The following is a 20,045-nucleotide window of genomic DNA, read 5'->3' as shown; positions in this document are numbered from 1 at the left end:
TCCTATTCAAAATATAATCAATTCCTGGCCTACTCCGCCATCTTCCCAGAATACCTCTCAATGATTTGAATGAAGTCATAAAAAGTACTCTTATCCAATGAGCAGGTAACATGAAGCCAGGAAGGAGAACTAATATGTCAGATAGCAGAATCCAACATATCTCAACAGAATGGCATGATAGACTGTAACTACTGAAGAAATTTATAGGGATGAGTTGAAAGTCTGCTACTTTGGTCAAAAAGTTCACTTGTACAAACACAAGAAGGGACAAGCCTGGCTTAACATCAGTTGATATAAAAATTCTTTGAGGGGGCAGCTAGGTGGCTCAGTGGATAAAGCACTGGCCCTGGATTCGGGAGAACCTGAGTTCAAATCCAGCCTCAGACACTTGACACTAGCTGTGTGACCTTGGGCTGTGTGCCCCTCATTGCCCCGCAAAGAACAAAAAACAACAAAAAAATACTTTGGGAGGGGCAGCTAGGTAGCACAGTGGATAGTGCACCAGCCCTGGAGTCAGGAGGACCTGAGTTCAAATCTGGCCTGAGACACTTGACACTTACTAGCTGTGTGGCCCTGGGCAAGTCACTTGACCCCAATTGCCTCACAAAAAAAATACTTTGGGATTTCAATGGATTGCAGACTCCAGTAGAGCATCTCTGGGACATACATGAGCACATTTTAAGAGGAACAATGATGGGGAGGGGGGAGGGAGGGGAGGGAGGGAGGGAGAAAAATCTGAAATTGTAAAGCTCGTATAAACAAAAGTTGAGAACTATCTTTACATGTAACGGAAAAAATAAAATACCTTATATGTAAAAAAAAAAAAAAAAAAGAGGAACAATGAGAACTGGGAGAAAGTCAAAAGGAGGGCAGTCTGGATTTTTGTGTGTGTGTAACCATGGGCAATTCACAGGACCTGGCAACTAAGCCATCAGGGAAGGCTGGGCATGTGCAGCCTGAAAAAGAGAAGCCTAGGCATGGGCAGGGAAAGAGAGGGGGCATGAAACCTGTTAGTATCTGAAGGATTACTACGTGGAGGTGAGAGAAGACATTCCACACAGATCCAAAGGATAGAATGAAGACTACTAGATAGAAATGACAGAGAAGGACTGGCTCGAAATTCCAATTCTGTTATTTGCTTTCTACCTTCCATTCTTGGATAGTTTTAGTCCTTTGGAAGTTTTTAGGAAGAAAGGATATAAGATGTATGTCTTTATTCGAGGTAACATCTGAGTGAAACCATAGTTATGAATGCCTTGAATCTTTTCGGGAGCATATGTATTCTTATCCAGATTGAGAAACTGTATTTGTTTGGGGAAGATAGGAGAGGTGACAGAAGGGAAGAGGGATATCAGTACTGAATGGTATTTAATGACAATATGCAAAATTTCAAACTAAGATGTACTTACAGAAGTTCAAAGTCCATGCCTAAGCCAAAGCAACTCAAATGTTAAAAAAGTAAATGTTATTCAACAGATTTTTTGCCCATATGACAGACACCCAGCAACATTGGACCACAGGTTTTAATAATAATAATAATAATAATTGTTATTATTATTATTATTATTATTATTATTTCAGGTCAATGGGGGTTAAGTGACTTGCCCAGGGTCACACAGCTAGTAAGTGTCAAGTGTCTGAGACTGGATTTGAACTCAGGTCCTCCTGAATCCAGGGCCGGTGCTTTATTCACTGAACCACCTAGCTGCCCCTGGATCATAGGTTTTGACCTGAAAGGGATTTTAGGGTTCATCTAGTCCAACCCTTCTCTTTATTTTACAAATGAGGAAATTTAAGTCCAGAAGTTAATAACTTGCCTAAGGTGACACAGGTGGTAAAGAGGAGAATCAGGATTGGAACTCAGGCCCTCTGACTCCAAATGAAACATTCTCTTTAAACTGCATTGTAGTACTTTCTTAAGATCATGGTTTTCAGTGAATTCGGACATTATCTTAATTTCTTGAAGACATTAAATTGAGATGCCTTCTCACTCCCAATCTGCCCCTTAGGGTCATAGATTTAGAACTAGAAGGGACTTTGGAGGTCATCTAAACTGACCCCTTGATTTAACCAATAGATAAAGAAGCACAAGCCCTAGAAGCTGAATGACTTGTCTGGTTACACCTGGGGTTTGAACTGATTCCAAATCCATCTTCTTTCCATACTCTATCCAACATCTTTCCCGGGTCCTTCTCAGAGTGTTGGCGTCTCAGTGTGTATGTTTGTTTCTTTTCAGATTACATCAATTTGTTTAGCACCAAGTGTCACGGCTGCGACTTCCCCGTGGAAGCTGGAGACAAGTTCATTGAGGCGCTGGGACACACTTGGCACGACACTTGCTTCATCTGTGCTGTAGGTTTTCCCATATATGACTTGGACTCTATCACATTGTCCCTCTGAAAGTGGAGAGAACCAAAACAGGGAGGGATAGCCGGGAAATTGGGGACTAGATAACTGGAAGAAAGTCAGTGGTTTTATTGACAAAAATTGTTCATTTCTTTTTTTATTTCCAGTGTAAATCACAAAACCCAAATGAGACTTTGTTGACTAATCTTCATTGTCCCTCACCTAGAAAAGGCCGATTTCCATTTACGGGTGTCAACTCTGTTCTCGATACAAGGACAAGTCAGGAAATGAGCACGGGATTGTCCATTATCCACCTGCAATTTCTTCCTATTGAACAGAGGGAAGAGGAGAGAGCACTGGTCTTGGAGTCAGGAAGACCTGGGTTCAAATCCCACCTTTGGAATTTATTAGCTATGTGACCATGCGCAAGTCCCTTAAGCTCTCTGAGACTCAGTTCCTCATCTCTAAAGAGGAAATAATAGTACTAGTCTTAATTCTCAGGGTTATTGTCAAGCTCCAAGAAGCTGATATGTATGTAAATAACCCTGCAGACCTCAAAGCACTAAACAAATGGCACTTGTTATTAATGAAAATAATGTAAATAGAAATAGCTTCATGCAGCATTTCATTCCACCTAACAGAGGACCCGTGACCCTCTAATTCTGATTACCTTATTGTCTGTGTGTCCTTGGGCAAGTCAACTAATTCCTATGAACCTCAATGTCCTCAGTTGTGGAATGAGGGAATATGATTAGATGACCTCTGATGTCTCCTCTACCTCTGAGTGCTATGAACAGCTAAACCATAGCAGCAGATAGAGGACTGGTCCTGGATTTAGGAAGACCTGAGTTCAAATCTAGCCTCAAGTAGTTACTACTTTGTGTGACTCTGGGCAAGTCACTTCATTTTTGTCTCCCTCAGTTTCTACAATTGTAAAAGGAGATAATAATAGCACGTACTTCACAGGATTCTTGTGAGAATCAAATGAGATAATATTTTTAGGACATACAGTAGCCACCTAATAAATGTTTATGCCCTTCCCTACCCTTTCTTCCCCCATTTAAACTTGAGGCTGGGGCAGCTAGGTGGCACAGTGGATAAAGCACCAGCCCTAGATTCAGGAGACCTGAGTTCAAATCCAGCCTCAGACACTTGAGGCTTACTAGCTGTGTGACCCTGGGCAAGTCAATTAACCCTCACTGCCCCGCAAAACAAACTTGAAGCTGGAGTTTTCTTGTGAAAAGCTCAGGGAAAGGAACTGGACATGAGAATATTTTTTTAAGCTGAAAGAAATGCCACTTGAAGCATTTTTCCAAGAACATAAAAGGAAGCTGGCTAATGTTCAGATTGATTCATTAGGAAATGGGAAATTCCCCTGTGTGCCCATCCATCCCTCTAATATGTAGTTGCCTGCATTTGAAATCACTAGGTGCTGCTACTAGAATGAGTGTGGTAGAATGGACCAACTTTAGACCTGGAGCCAGCTAAGGCCCTGGGAACATGTGACTGTGGGAAAGCCACAGAATCTTGCTGAGCCTTTGTTTCCTCGTCAATAAAATGGGCACAATAATTTGGTTCTACCGTCCTCTTAGGGTTATTGTAGGGGGGAAAACCCTCTTCTAATGTTTGTACATTAAAGGGCCAAACACGTGCCAGTTGTTATTCTCGTTACCATTGACTTCTTCCTCAGAGGCCCTGAGCATTTAACTGCCAGTGTATAAACAGGATATTTATAAAGTCCTCTCCTGGTTTCGAAGTAGGGGAATTGACTACCTGTGCACAGTTCAGTCAGGCTTGATGGTGTAAAGAAAAGCCTCGTCAAGTCAGCAAACACTTGCTAACACCACAATGCGCCGCGTTCTGTGCTAAGTACTTTACAATTATCATCTCATTTTTTCCTCACAACAACCCTTAGGATCCTCATTTTACAAATGTGGAAACTGAGGCAAATAGGGTTAAGTGACTTGCCCAGGGTCACACAACAAGTAAGCGTCTGAGACTGGAGTAGAACACGAGAAGATGAGTCTTCCTGACTCCAGGACCTGCACTCTGTCACTGCCCCAGAATCTGTTCTAGCTGCTGCTTAACAAGGCAGTGGTTTGCTCCACACTAAGGCTGCATGACTCCTGCATCAGATGGGAGTTTGCACTGAGCCATGACCACAGGATCACAGATAGGGTTCAAAGGGGCCTTGCAGGTTATCTAGTCTAAGAGGAGATGTCACACAGGAGGAAGCTGAGGCCCAAAGAGGCTTCCCCAAGGTCACACGGGGAAATGGAAGAATTTAGATTCGAATTTGGGGCCGGTTGCTCCAAGTTCAGCACTCAGACATATGCACCTGTCTCACTCTTATGGCTTCCATAGGACTTGATGGCTTTTATTCTGTGTGGTGGGTACCCTTAGCGCTAGTCACACACATAGTCGGCCAGAGGCAGCTAGGGAAGCCTTGTACATGCCCCACTTAACCCCCATTATAGCTGTGAGCAGACTATAAAAATTGACATCCTGTAGGTCATTAGTTTATGCATTCATCAAGCGTTTGTAAGCTGCCTACTAAGTGCCAGCTGGTGTGCTAGAATTCTACTGAAGGGAAATATCAGCCTAGATGAGCTCATATTTCCAGAGTTAGGAGGAAGAGGGAGGTAAGATGTCCCTGGACCTGAGTCTTGCAAGAACTACAGATTGTGAACAGGAACACTGAGGGGGAAAGACATCCCAGGTACCTGAGGTGGTCTGTACAGAGGCATGGGGGTGGGAAGGCAGGGGAAAGAATAATGCATTTCCTAGAACCGTGGATCCAGAGGGGGCGGCTGCTCAGATGCCAACTAGCCCAACCCTCTCATTTTACTGAAAAGGAAACCTGGACCTAGGAAGGTTCAGTGACTTGCTCAAGGCCACACAGGGATTGCCAAAGTCAACTTCCCTTTGGAGAGCAGAAAATCTTAGCTTTGCCACCTACTTCCTGTGTGGCCTGGGGCAAGGCATTTCACCTCCAGGGGCTCAGTTTCCTTATCTGTAAAATAAGGAAGCTGAACTAGCCAATCTCAAAGGTCCTTCCCACCTCTAAATCTACGATCCTACAGGATGGAATATGGGGAAGGAGTGATCCGATTTGGCTGATGCAAAGAGCCCAGGGAGGAGAGTAAAGTTCATTAAGCTTGGAAAGGAAGGAGTGATATTGTAAAAGGCTCTAGACACCAAGCAGGAGCTTCTACTTTTCCCTAGACTAGAAGCAGCAGGAAGCCCCTGGACCTTCTTAGTCACAGGGGTGACAAGTTAAGCCTTTGAGTCTTCAGGATTTCCCATGTGTCCTTAAAGGCTGACTTCAATGGTTTCATTGGAGGTCTGGTTTTTTAAGCAATGGGGCTGGCTTGGCCTGGCATTGTAAGCTTGTTATCTCTCCCCAGATGTTTATGTTTACCTGTTACCATAGCAGCTCAGAGGTGCTCCGGCAGGGATGAGATATTACATTAGCTAACTCCTTCCTTGGTTGCTGAGACAGCATCACTAACACTGACAGGCTTCTCTCCTGGCCCTAGTGTCATTGCTGAGGTTAAGCTACCCCTGGTTACCCAATACAAGAATCTGCCTGGTCCTTACAGGGATTCTTACATTCTGGTCCAGATTCTCAAGTGCACTGATCCTGTCAGTCTCTGGGGAGTGGGGAGGATTCCTTAGAAACTTGATTTTTCAATGGGTCCTGGTTGCCATTAGCAGCTCTCCCATTAAAAACAATCCAGACTGGAGCTCACTTTCAAATGTCAGTAAGTTGGTCTTCTGGGACAACAGAACATACACACACACACACACACACACACACACACACACACACACACACACACACACACCAGGCCTCAAGGAACTCCAGTCTCCTTAGTGGAACGAACTTTACACATTAGACTGGTACAAAGCAATGTAGTTCTGATAGGACAGGGAGAGATCAAGGTGGCTCACAAGAGCTGGGAAAGGTAGAGCCAGAGATTTTCAGAGTTAGAAAAGAAATTTGGTAGAAAGCACTTGGGTTCAAATTCCAGCTCTGTTACTTACTAGCTATGTGACCTTGGGCAAGTTCCTTTCATTCATTCAGTAAACATTCATTAAGCACCTACTATGTGCCAGGCACTGTGGTAAGTGCTGGGGATGCAAAAAGAGGAAAGAGACAGAACCTGCCCTCAAGGAACTTACACTCTAATGGGGGAGACAATACACAAACAAATATCTACAAAGCAAGCAATATACAAGATTAATAGAAAATGACTGAAAGAGGGAAGATACTGGAACTGAGAGGAGTTTGGAAAGGCTCCCTACAGAAGGAGAGAATTTATCTGGGACTTGAAAGGAGCCAGGGAGGGTCAGTAGTTGGAGTGTTGGAGAGACAGTGTTCCAGGCATGGGGGATGACCAGAAAGGATGTGAAATCAAATCAACAAACATTTATTAAAAATCTATACTGGGGGCAGCTAGGTGGCTCACTGGATAAAGCATCGGTCCTGAATTCAGGAGGACCTGAGTTCAAATCCAGTCTCAGACACTTGACACTAGCTGTATGACCCTGGGCAAGTCACTTAACCCTCATTGCCCCACATAAAAGAAAGAAAGAAAGAAAAGAATCTATACTATCCCTGCTAAGCACTAGGAATAAATCATATTTTTGGTATATGCATATATATGAATATAAAAGCATCCTTGACCATGTTAAATCATACAAACATATGATTACATGTGTACATACATACTATATATACACACATCTTTTTATATATTGACATAGATATGTATATGATACAGCTTTTTTAAAAATAAAAATTGTGATTCCATTGGTAAAACTCTCTCTACCAATGCAGGTTGGCACCTTCTCTACAACTTCAGTCTTAGTTCTGAGAGCACCAAGAGGTTAAGTGATTTGCCCAGGGTCACACAGCCAGGATTTGTCAGAGGTGGGATTTGAACCCAAAACTTCCTGACTCCAAGGCTGGCCTTCTATCTGCTCAACCACTTTGACCCTCAGACAAAGTAAATTCAAGATAATTGGAGAGAGGAGGGACAAAAGACCCAAGCTTTCCTAAAACAGAAAAACAGAAAACAAAAAATAAAAACATTATGTTTGATTAGTGTTTGACATACATTAGTTCATATGATGTTCATAATATCCTCAGGAGGAAAGCAGTGCAAATATTATTACAGATGAGGCCACTGTAGCTCAGGGAAGTTATATAACTTGCCATCTATATGTCACATGGATATTTATATATTTGTGAATATGTGTGTATTGTGTGTGTGTGTGTATGCAAATACTATATGCATATGCCTATCTATATACATAGCGCCTCCCCAGAAAGAAGGTCAGTTTCTTAAGGGCTGGGACAGTTTCACTTTTCTATCTGTATCCCTACTGTATAGCACAGTGCCTAGCACATAGTAGGAGTTTAACAAATGATGATTGATTGATTGATTTTCAAAAAACATTTCTTAAAGTTCTACCATATGTAAGGCACTCAGGTAGCCTATGATACAAGGACAAAAAACACAGTCTTGGACTTCAAGTCATTTACATTTTATGAGTATCATGATGGGGGTGGGCAGAGAGGGGAGACAGCTAGGGAGTTGGAGATGGGTGGGTAAGGAAAGAAGATAGCTTTTATTGCTCCATCATTTTATTATTTATTCATGCATTATTGTTTGATCATTTATCACTTTTATAATCATGTTATTTATTTATATATTTTTTAGTATCAGTAGTTGATCACTTATCACTTGTATCATCTTATTTTGTTATTTATATTTTCTTTGATCATTTATCATTTTGTCATCTTACTACATTATTTATGTATTATTTGTTATTGGTATTTGATTATTTATCACTTTTATCATTTTATTTTATCCTTTATGTATTATCACTCTCATCATCTTATTATTTATTATAAGTATTGATCACATTACTTTTATCATCTCATTTTATTATTTATTTATATATTATTTATTAGTAGTATTTGATCATTTATCACTTTTATCATCTTCCTGGCAGAGATGATATTGGAGTTGAACCTTAAAGGGAGATACGAATATTGAGCGATGGGGATGAGGAAGGAATCCAGGACTAAGGAACAGTCCATAGAGCCACATTCGGGAAATTGTTCATAGGCCAGTTTGTAGGAAGTAAGGAATGTTAAAGGGGAGTAGTAGGAAACAGACCTGAGAAGGCAGATTGGAGCCAGATTGTGGAAGGCCTGAAATACCAGCCTTCTATTTTTATCCTAGGATGAATAGGGAGTCACTGAAGGTTTTTTAAATAAGAGAGGGACACAATCAACTCTTAATATTTTCCTAGGGCACTGACGGACACACAAGCATCCAGCCTCCTATTCAGACCTGTGCTGGAACCTGCTTATGAAATCTGATTGTTCAAATTTCAGCAGCGACAAATACCACAAATCAGGCCTCCATTGATCGTTTTATTGGTTGTCTAGATTTGAGAAACTGATGGAGAAAATATGAAAAGTGCGGTTTAAACATAAAATGTGTGCTCCGGCACATTTTTTCCAGTCGGTTACTAAACATTCCCCAGGAAGCCACTGCTCCCATCCAGTGAATTTCTTTGTGACTTCATTCTCCCCATGACCTGTCTTTCTCACATTTTCACCTTTCTTCCAGGTCTGTCATGTGAATTTGGAGGGGCAGCCCTTCTACTCCAAGAAGGATAAGCCGCTCTGCAAGAAACACGCTCATGCCGTCAACGTCTAAAAAGAAGCTAGCCGCCCCTGGCATCGGAGGAAGACTCCATGGCCAGCCCTGTTAACTACCAAAAAAAGGATAAATCATGATGGAAAACTTTTCTTTCTGAGGGGGAGGGAGAGGAGTTCGGAAGCCCCCAAGATCTTTTGAAGTACAATTTTAGTCCTTCTAATGTACACAGAACATGCATTTGCCTCATTCTGACCAGAAGCCAACCCAAGTCTCTCCCTCGAGGGGCTGGTAATTAATCCAAGACTGGAATGGTACTTCAAAAACTGAGGACACAATTGTGAGCACTCCAGAGGACGAAACTAAAAGCAACTTTTCCTAAGAAATACAAATATGCTCTTGAATAAGCTCAGCAAAGTAGCCATTAGAGTTCTGGCCATTCCTTTGCTGGCATTTCACAAGAGCCCAGCGTCCTTTCGAAGAGCCCTCTAGTCTGCAGCTACAACTGGCAGAAGGAAAAACAAAAAGCCAGATGCCAAAAAAAGTTCCAGTTGTAGCATATTTTTAGGCCTGGAGCTGGTAGTTTGTAAAGTAAGACAGATCCAGGCGTTCCTCACCAAAAAAGGAAGCATTATTCCATTATTAATACAATGGTGCTAACTCCCAGAGCATCAAACTAGAGGCCTTTAAATAAACCAGTTTGAAGCATTCTCCACACCATGAAGGGTGATGAAGAATAAAAATAATTGAGTGCCAATTCAAAAGAAAGGGGTTGTAGCCTAGGAGAGCCTGGGACATTGGAAAGGATAACACAAGTAGGGACGCCCCTCTACTCAGCACAACGTTAAGAAAAGTGAAGTTCTTCAGCTCAACTATTTTGGTCTTAGACACCCAGTGTCCATAAAAGTGCCCATCTCATATTCAAATTGGGATGGAAAAATGGCATGGGGGTCCCCCAAACTTATTCCTTGGTGGAAGAGGGAAGGGGATGGAGAGGACTTTGTGTAGTTTTTCAATGCTGTTTCTGTTTTGAGAGCTTTTTTGGAATGATGATGTTCCTGGGTCAGGATTCCCATGGTCCTTCAAATGATTGAAGTCTTTATCAGACCCCTCCCTTGTCAGGGTGAGAGAAACAACCTTGATTCATCAGTACTGGGAAGGAGCAAAGATGGAATGTAGAAATGAATAGGATGGCAGAAAGGACTTCCCAACCCATAGGGCGAAGGGAGCCTTCATTTCTGCCAAATCCATTGAAGATGGAGGGCACAGGTCATGGACTGGTGGTGTTTCACAGTTATATCTGGTACCACTTCAATCAGTCCCCCTACATGGGACACATTCTTTAGCCAATGGTCTTGTCTGCTGATAAGAAAAAAGGATAGCACAATATTTACTGAATTGCTCATCTGTCTTGCTGGCTAACATTTTTACAATGTCTTCTGCTTTGAGTTGTGCTAGAAAAATTTAAACTTAACCTCGATAGTCAATATAGCAAGTATTTATTGAAATAGCCTTTGAAATCATCCGAATTCCTTAACTAATGACAACAATGAGCTAATATGCCAAGCAATCATTTTTAGGCTATTTCTGCGAGTAGAAGTAAAAAAGTAAGAGTGTGATTTCTGAGGATGACATTTTCATTTTTCATTCCTTTTTTAGCAAGCGATATTGTTTTACTCATTGACAAAGCGTATTTCCAGTTTGAATGGCTTATTTCTCTTCCTTAAGCATGATCAGGTGGAGTTTTTTGCATCCTACTGCTAACTCCTGCATCTTCCTTTTGAGGATTTTTTGCTTCCCTTTTGCCCATTTGATATATTTTATAATAATGAAGAAGTTCCAGTTCTCCCCTGGAAACTGATATTTGTAGGGTAAAGTGCCTTAAGTATGTAAGCTGAGGATGCTAACAGATGGTCATGGATTTTGAACTTTATTTCCATGGACCTCCATGAAGCCATCCATTCTCCTCCCTTCTTTAAAAATCAAATACGGGGGCAGCTAGGTGGCGCAGTGGTAAAGCACCGGCCCTGGATTCAGGAGGACCTGAGTTCAATTCCGGCCTCAGACACTTGACACTTACTAGCTGTGTGACCCTGGGCAAGTCACTTAACCCTCATTGCCGCGCAAAAAAAAAAAAAATCAAATAGACAAGGACAAAAACAATTGCTAAAACATCCAGACTGCACTTTCAAATGGCCAACATATCTGTTAGGGTACCACAGAAAGCTGGGAAGAATCTTTGAAATGATTTAGTCTAACCCTTGATTTTACAAAAAAAAGGGAAATGAAGCTCAAACCAAAAAAGTGACATGCCCAAAGATGCCCACCTAAGGGGCGGAGCTCAGATCTTCTGAGACATACGGTCAGAGTCCAAACTGAAAGGGATTGGAGAGGTCAGAGATTTCAATCTCAACATCTTTCAGATGTGGATTTACTGAAGGTCACAGAGGTCATAAATGCCAGAGTCAGGATTTGAACTCAAATTTTCTGATCCCAAATCCAGCATTCTTTCCAATGCTTCTTCTTTGGACCCCACATCTAGTGTTCTTTCCACTGCATCACACATAAGCCATCTTTCACTGCTTCACAAATTTCCTAGTGCCTGATTTCAAGGGAAGAAAACAATAGGAAATCAGAGTTCCTTACAGCTAAAGAATATTAGAGCCCATTTAAAGTTTTTTTTTGCTTCCTTTTTTTGGTTGGAAATTGACAAAGAGAGTGAAAAGCCTTAAAAAGGAACTTTGGGGAAATCAGTTTTGCTGTTACTTTTAGGCTGTTGTAGACAGTTGAGATCACATGTGCTCGCAATTTTAAAGTTGACAGAAAAAAAAAGAAGTCTCTTAAAGTTCAGTCCTTCAGGGGTCATTAAGTTAGGTACAATGTTTTGTTTAAGGTTATCTATTACTTTGGTTAATTGCATGAATGCCTATAGTGAGGAATCACACTTCTGAGTCAACATAAGGCAGTATACTTTGGATTGGAAATCTTTTGTCTCCTTAGAATAGACATCTGTTTAACATTTCTAAACATTAACTTTAGCAACAGAGTGATTTGTGTCTGCAGTGATGTGCTAGGAATCTAGCTTTTATAATGGTTTTTTTTTTCATCCTGAATGCCTTTGCTTTTGAATTTTTTAAGAAAAAGTTTCTATTTATTAGCTCAGAAGTGGAATGTCGTGCCGTTTATTAGGGGTGTGTGCCAATATATTTTGCATGGAGGTTTTGCGCCAACCAATGTGAATCAAACATTGTCACAAAATAAAATGATGAAAAAGGATGTGCAAAAACAAGGAGTTTTCTGTTGAAAGTTTTTTTTTTTTTTAAATCACAAGCAAGTTAACTGTGGCCAATTTTCCCTTATGGAGACTTTGAAGACATGGGGTGGGTAGGGGGGTAGTCATGGACATGTCACAGAATCAGGGAATCAAAAAATCTTGAAGATAAATGGGATCTCAGAGGCCAGCTGAGGGTCCAGCTTGTCCTTAAACAGGAATTCCATCGATGACATCCGAACAAGTGATCATCCAGGCTTCTCTGATGCTCACTACTTAGGTGACCCTGGGCGAGTTACCTAAAGTTTCTGCGTCTCATTTTCCTCATTTGTACAATAAGAGAGTTGAATTAAATGGCCTCTGAGATACCCTATAGCTCTATAGATACACCTAGGATCCTTTACCTCCCATGCTAGTGGAGAAGGGAGAAGAGAAAGTGAGCAAGGACCTACTACCTCCCCCAAACAGCTCATTTCCCTCCTAAATAGCTCTACCAATCAAGCAGCTTTTTTATTCCATCAAGCCTAAATGTTCCTCTTTGCAATCTTCCCATTGCTTCTAGTTCTTCCTTCTGGGGCCAAACAGGACAAGACAGACCTTCAAATAAACTTCCCAGCACCCCCTCTCCTGCCATCATCCTCTCTTCTCCCCAATTTAGTCCATCCCATACAGGATTGTGTACCTAACATTAATGGAAATTCAATTTTCTTATTTAATCAAACAAGATGAAGATAGAAAATGTTTTGCATAAATATGTAAATGGAAGCAGGTTATCATAAATTCAAGGGTAAGTCTTTGCAAAGGTCTGTTTACTTACACACTTGCCAATCCAACATTTTGAGGGAATATTCATTTTGAACCTAACCCAAATGACTCTAAGAGATGACGCTTCTCTGGAAGTTATAGTTTTCCCCAATTTGTTGCTGATAGAGAAAATGTCACATGATAGTTTTTATTCAATCAATCAATAAGTAGCGTCCAGTTCATATGCCGGGGGAGGATCCAGAATTTTTGGTCCCCTGAAGGACAGAAGGCACATAGGCGAAGAAAACGGAGTCCTTTCTCTCTCCATCCTTGAACTTACCCTCTACTGCCTTTAAAATGGTCTAGCACCAATCTTAACCCAATATAAACTGTTCAAGGCAGAGACTATTTTCAGTGCCTAGAACATGGTGGAGGCTTACTAAATTTAATTTAAATTCAATATAAAATGATTCAATTTTGTTGATCAATTGTTTAATTAGAGGGATCTCTGTCCTTATGGGTTCTTAAAATGGCAGTGGTGCCCCCATGATCACAAAGCCCTCCTTACTCTCTGCTAAAAAGCTAAACAAAAAAACCCCTGCATTTCCCAATCTAATCTAAATCCATCGGACAATTACGAAGTAACTACTGTGTTCCAGGAACTGTGCTCATCATTAGGGATGCAAATAGGATAAATGAAACATACCCTACGTGCAAGGACCTTACGTTCTTTTTTTTTTTTTTTTTTTTGGTGAGGCAATTGGGGTTAAGTGACTTGCCTAGGGTCACACAGATAGTAAGTGTTAAGTGTCTGAGGCTGGATTTGAACTCAGGTCCTCCTGACTTCAGGGCTGGTGCTCTATCCACTGTGCCACCTAGCTGCCCCCGGACCTTACATTCTAACATAGTGGGGGTGGGTGGGCAGGGGAGCAGGGGAGAGAAGGAGACATCAAATCTACTCGAATTTACTAAACGCTGAAGTGTCCAAAGGAAACAATCCCTGCCTGACCTCAAGCAGATTATATTTTATTAAGGGGAAAAGGCATCTACATAGCAAAGTATGCAGAAAATAGTACCACCAATGCAAAGTAAATACAAAAGAAAATTTTGATGAGGTGGGAGAGGAGGAGGTGCTGACATTCTGGGAGTCCTCTGCCACCCCTGGAGTTCTGACCCTCAGAAGTGCCCCCTTATTCTTTCTTAGGGATTTTCCTTAATATTTCCCCCCTCTTCCTTCTCCTTCTGTCGAAAGTTGCCAAATATTTCCCACAAGGATTTCTAATTGTCAAAGAATTCGAATAAAAAAACCCCACTTTATACCAAAAGCATATGTGTTGTTTAAACATCTAAATGTGGGTTCTAATCTGCCCCCCCCCAGTTTGGGGGGGAAACTGGCTAAAATCACTGATAAATTCACACTTCCCCACTTCTAATGGAAAGTCTATTCATAATCAATGCCGAACACAGAAAGCACCTTCCCTACAACTGGTATCAAGTGTTCTCACCTATGTCACATATAGTGGGGAGGGGAGCACAATCCCTTTGAAGGATGCAGGAGCAAGTGTTATTATTTAGACCCAATGAACCACAGAGAGGTAAGTAACTTTAGAATAATATGAATAATAAGGTAATAAATGTGAAGCTGGGAGGGATCTTAGAGCTCATTTAGTCTAACTCCATTTTACAGAAGAGAAGACTGAGCCCTAGAGTGAGTTGCCCAAGGCCACACAGCCTGTGTGGGCACAGTAGGGATTCAAACTCAGATCCTCTGGTTCTAAATGCCATGTTCTTTTCACAGCGCCATACTGTTTATCCAAAGAGACACCGAGTGATTAAAATGCAAAACCAGGACCTGCATCTTGGTCTCAAGCTTCTTGTTTCAATGTTCTACCTACCTTGCCTTAAAGCTCAGAGGTACGTTTTATAAGCTGGGACCACGTGTCAGTCATAATGATAGAAGCAGCTGACACACACAGCACTTATCGATTTGTGAAGCACACATTTGAGCCCCCTCCACAGTGATGAGGTGAGTGCTCCAGGCATTACTCTCCCCATTTTGAAGACAAGGAAACCAAGCCCCAGAGTGGTTCAGTAAATTATCTAAGACCAATCAAGTAAGACACAGGGTTAGGATTTGAACCCAAATCCAGCACTCTTTCCACAGTACTACGTAATTCTGCCTGCAAACTCCCTGCTTTCCTAATATGAGACCAGAAATGACATTTATTCCTACTCAAATGGGTGTTTCTCCAATATGGCAAATAAAAAGTGCTGGGGGGTAATTATCAAAAAAGGGGTCTTTGTGATTCACAGAGATGCTATTTTGGGCTCAATAACTAATTCCTAACTGCTTTTTTTTTCCATTGCATCAAAACTCCTGCAAGAGGGGCAGAAGAACAGGTCAATTGCTTCACTGGGTTCTCAGCCAAGCACTCCTGAGAGGCCATTGTCCTCAACCTGTTCAGTGAGCAGACACACAGCTGGAAGTGAGGCTCTTGGACCTAGGATACAGCCAATATAGGACTCGCTTTTCTTCCTTGATAGCACTAAAAATATTCTGAGGGTCCTAATATTGGGAGAAGAAAGGAAAGAAGCATCTGGTTTACAGTCTAGATGTGGTTCCCATCAGTTCTAGGCCAAGCATCTGGCAGCTCCTGGAGAAGGATGTGGCCTTCCCAGAATGTCATGCATCAGCTGAGTCGTGCAGCACCAAGCAACGAATCCCCAGAACTTCACTGTGTTTCCATACATGGGCCTCCTGGGACCCCATCTCCTGGGTCATGAGTCTGGATCCAAGTGGAAGATTATCTATTATTTCCACAACCACTGGGGCAGCATGGGATTTCTGGGACTTGTTTCCCTCCATGTCCCCTCCATGGCCCCCTGCCCGGGTGGGATTTTACAGCTGGGGGAGGGGGTGGCAATATCTCCTGAAGAGCATCTCCTCTCTATCCTTCCCTCCTCTTCTGTCCCCCCTCTTTGAATATCCCAGGAGGAAGGCCAAGGGAATACTAGGAATCTCTTCCACAGCTTTGGCGGGAGGTAAAAGCAAACCCTAGGAGTCACTTTCTCCCAGGCTTAATTCACCATGAATAGAAGCAGCCAACCCCTCCAAAAAGTAGACCACCAGAGCGGGGGTTTTCCATTCCAAACCCTAACTTGGGGGTGTACAGGGGGCTAGGGACAGTGTTAGACTTGTAATCACAATAGATCTGGGTTCAAATTCTGCCTTGGACACCTGTTAGCTGTGTGACCCTTCACAAGATACTTAACCTCTCCTGTCCTCAGTTTCCTCATCTGTAAAATGGGGGTAATAATGGAATTTTTCTGGCAAGGCTGTTGTGAGGATCAAATGATACTCTCTCCTCCCCTCCCCATACAAGTATATATACACATGTGTGTACACATGTATTGAGTGTATAGTGATTAGCCAACCTTAAAGTGCTAAATAAAAGCTTTCTGGTACAATTTACAGCCCAGACTAGACTTTTATTTAGAAATTGTACTTCTGGTACAATTTCTGGTACAGCCCTGGCTTCTGGTGGAGCTCCCAGATCCATTAGTCAGCAATTTTCGACCTAAAGAGGAGTGTGAAGAATCTTCTGAAGATCCTGCAGCAAACTCTTCCCCAGTGTCTGACATGGGATTATTGTCCATGAGATAGGAGGTGACCCAGTAAGTTCTTCCAGACCACGGGAAATCTGGGCGGGGGGCAGAGGTCTATACAGAGTTCATGAACCCCGAAAGCTTCTCTACCTTGTGCGAAAATCTGGGAGTTCCCAGTGTTGCTGGGAAGCAGGCAAGCCATCCCTAGCACCGCCAGAGTCAGGAAGGCAAACTCCCTGTTTAACGGGACAGGAGGACACCAGACGTTCTCTTCATCCGAGGCTGCTTCTAGCCATCCATAAAAGCAGGGAGAGCCCAAACTTCTAGCTCAGAGTTCTTAATTACTGCTAACCAGCTTAACAGAAAGAACTAGGCTACACCTCTCAGGGGCAGCTCAGTGCAGCTCTGGGAAGGTTGGTTGTTTCAAACCCTGCATCAAGGCTCACATTCCCTAGGGAAGATTCTTCTGCTCTGGGTGGTCCTGAAAGCTACCAGAAGCCTTAAGGCAATTTGCCAACAGTCTATGCAGAAAGGATATGATGTCTCCCTGATTTCTTGGACCTGTCCGTGCCAGAAATTGCAGGGCACTGGCAGTCAGAGGTCTAGAGACCTTGACATATGGTCCCTAGAGCATGGCCAGTTCCTTGCTGAGATCTGCTTCACTTCTTGCTAAGAGCAAGAAGGTTGGCACTTCATTGTCTGAGGAGTTGGGGAAAGAGTCTAAATGGCTGTTAGATTATTCCATCCCATCTCCTGTAGGAGGGGTGAGGTATAGGTGATCAGGACAACCATGAAATTATAACATTTAGGTTCAGAAGCTTAGAGGCAACCCTATATTTTACAAATGAGCAAACTCAAGCCCAGAATCATTCCCTTTCTCCCCACATATACACGGGGGGAGGGCAGCTAGGTGGTGCAGTGGATAAAGAACTGGCCTTTGATTCAGGAGGACCTGAGTTCAAATCCGACCTCAGACATTTGACACTTACTAGTTGTGTGACCCTGGGCAAGTCACTTAACCCTCATTGCCCTGCAAAAAAACCCCAAAAATCATATGTACACTGATGGTGCTTGTCCCGTTGAGATTACCTTCCATACACTTAATATATATCTTATATGTACATCGTAATTTACATGTCTCTGCCATTAGAATGTGAACTTCTTGTGTGCGTCCTCAGTTTAGTACTTGCCTGGCACATAGTTGGTACTTAATAAAGGGTTATTGACTGAGAAATAAAGAACATTACTTCCCTGAGGTCATACAAGTACTATTCAAAGAGAATCTCTAAGTCTAAGTCAAGGAAGGCATGCATTTGAGGCCATGGTGAAGAGATAGAAATGGAAGATACAATGTTTGCAGAATAGAGAAAAGTCTAGTTTGGCTGGAATTTTGAGTAAGGGAAGGGGAGGAAAGTCCAATGCAATGTCTTCCTTCTCAAAGCTCCACCATTATATGACAATAGAAGTGTGACTTTATCTTTCATGTGCTGTGATGGACTGGCCTAGGATGTTGATGTGATCCTGACTCCTGTTCACTCCTGTCCCTCTCCACCATCACATACACCAGATTTAGGGTCATGTGGGCTATACTTTAGGAACAAGGACACAGCCTTTGGTGTATTCTGGGCAAATGCAAGCAACATATAGCCCATTCTAATGCCCAAGGCCATTCCCACAAACATGCATGACAAAGGCTCCACAGACTCATAGAGGAAGACAATCCAGTAAACAGGCTCTCTGTAGTTACCCTGCTTACAACTAAGGTCTCACCTGGCCCTCTTATTCTCTGTCCTTCCAATACATACTTCTCAAGCACCATAATATAATGGGCTAGCCTAGGTACAAGATCACAAGCCTCAACTTTCATGGGTTTTATCTACTGACTGCAGGAAGTTCTCAAGTAGGAAACAGCTGGTACTCTCCTAGGCTTGCGATCTTCCTTGATTCAATTATTTTGTCTAGAATAGGCCCTTAATAAATGTTTATTAAATTGAATTCCTCCTTTTCTTCCTCCTCCTCCTCCTTTTCTTCCTCCCTCTTTTCCTCCTCCATTTCCCTCTACCCACACTAGACCACACATGTCCCCACAACAACCCTGGGAGGTAAACACTATTACTATCTTTATCTTAAAATTTTTATTTATTTATTTTTTGCAGGACAATGAGGGTTAAGTGACTTGCCCAGGGTCACACAGCTAGTGTCAAGTGTCTGAGGCCGGATTTGAACTCAGGTCCTCCTGAATCCAGGGCCAGTGCTGCTATCTTCATTTTACAGAAGCGGAAACTAAGGTTGAGAGAGGGGAAGTGACTTGCACAGGGTCACACAGCTAAGCAATCATCTGAAGACTTGAAACCCAGTCTTTCTGGCTCTTCAGCCAGTACTGTTTCTTCTTCTGTCCAAATGATGACTGCCCAAGTGGCCATCTCTTTATGACCTACATACATTGCACAAAAGGAAACCTGGAGCTTTTTTCCCCTCTAGACAGGAGATGTTATGACATCCCTGCCTCACTTGGCTCCATCGGCTAAATCTGGGCTTGGCCACGCATGGTTTTGTTGGGCACATGCAAACGAAGCAGGTTTGGGAGCATCCACCCAGCTCGGCCGTATGTAGTTCATAATTTGCTATAAAGAGTTTGATGCTTCTAATTAAACCTGCACTATCATGCCTGAACTTTTAGGAAATGAGGATTTCTTTTTTATGGCTCTCTTCTCAGTGGTTAAAAAAAAAAAAAAGTGTTTCCTGGCCCTAATAAGACTCTTCAGTTTGGTCTTGAATTGAAGGCTCTAGGAATTTAGTGAGACAATGACAAAGGACCTGAGCTCATTGTGATCATTCTTTCTTCCAAAAAATACCTAACGGGCTTTGGGAAGACAGTGAAAATTTGGTTGAAGCTAGCATTGAGGAAGTGTCTTCACCTTTTCAGTGCCTTAAGAAGAGTTGCTCAGAGGGGCAGCTAGGTGGCGCAGTGGATAAAGCACCGGCCCTGGATGCAGGAGGACCTGAGTTCAAATCCAACCTCAGACACTTGACACTTACTAGCTGTGTGACCCTGGGCAAATCACTTAACCCTTATTGCCCCCCTAAAAAACCAAAACCAAACAAACAAAAAACCACTTGCCTGATGTTTATATTTTAAAAGTATAATTAAGTCATCCAAATGTTTATTTAAATTTGTTTTCATTAACAAAAATCAATTTTCTTTCCCTTCTACCTCCCACAACCCCAGCCCCGAAGAAGGAAAACAAAACTCTTGTCACAACCATGCACAGACAAGCAAAGTAAATGTCCCTAGTGGCCATGTCCAAAAACATATTTCTCATTCTGTACCTTGAGTCTATCACCTCTCTGTCAGCTGGTGGGTATACTGTATCACCAGTCCTCTAGAACTGTGGTTG

The 20,045-nt window shown here is 42.3% G+C and overlaps 1 protein-coding gene across 1 annotated transcript in view; it reads left to right on the top strand.

Moving 5' to 3' along the window:
• LDB3 (LIM domain binding 3) overlaps window positions 1-12,312 on the top strand; it is a 117,203-nt gene extending 104,891 nt beyond the window's left edge. Inside the window, exons 15-16 of the mRNA XM_043986714.1 lie at window positions 2,237-2,352; window positions 8,997-12,312. Of these exons, the coding sequence (XP_043842649.1) occupies window positions 2,237-2,352; window positions 8,997-9,086 (206 nt within the window). The 3' untranslated portion in view covers window positions 9,087-12,312. The remainder of the gene's footprint in view (window positions 1-2,236; window positions 2,353-8,996) is intronic.
• Window positions 12,313-20,045: the final 7,733 nt, after the last annotated feature.

The sequence above is a fragment of the Dromiciops gliroides genome, chromosome 2, assembly GCF_019393635.1.
Source record: "Dromiciops gliroides isolate mDroGli1 chromosome 2, mDroGli1.pri, whole genome shotgun sequence".
In the NCBI taxonomy this organism is placed as follows: Eukaryota; Metazoa; Chordata; class Mammalia; order Microbiotheria; family Microbiotheriidae; genus Dromiciops; species Dromiciops gliroides.
This window is presented reverse-complemented; position numbering and strand designations above follow the sequence as displayed.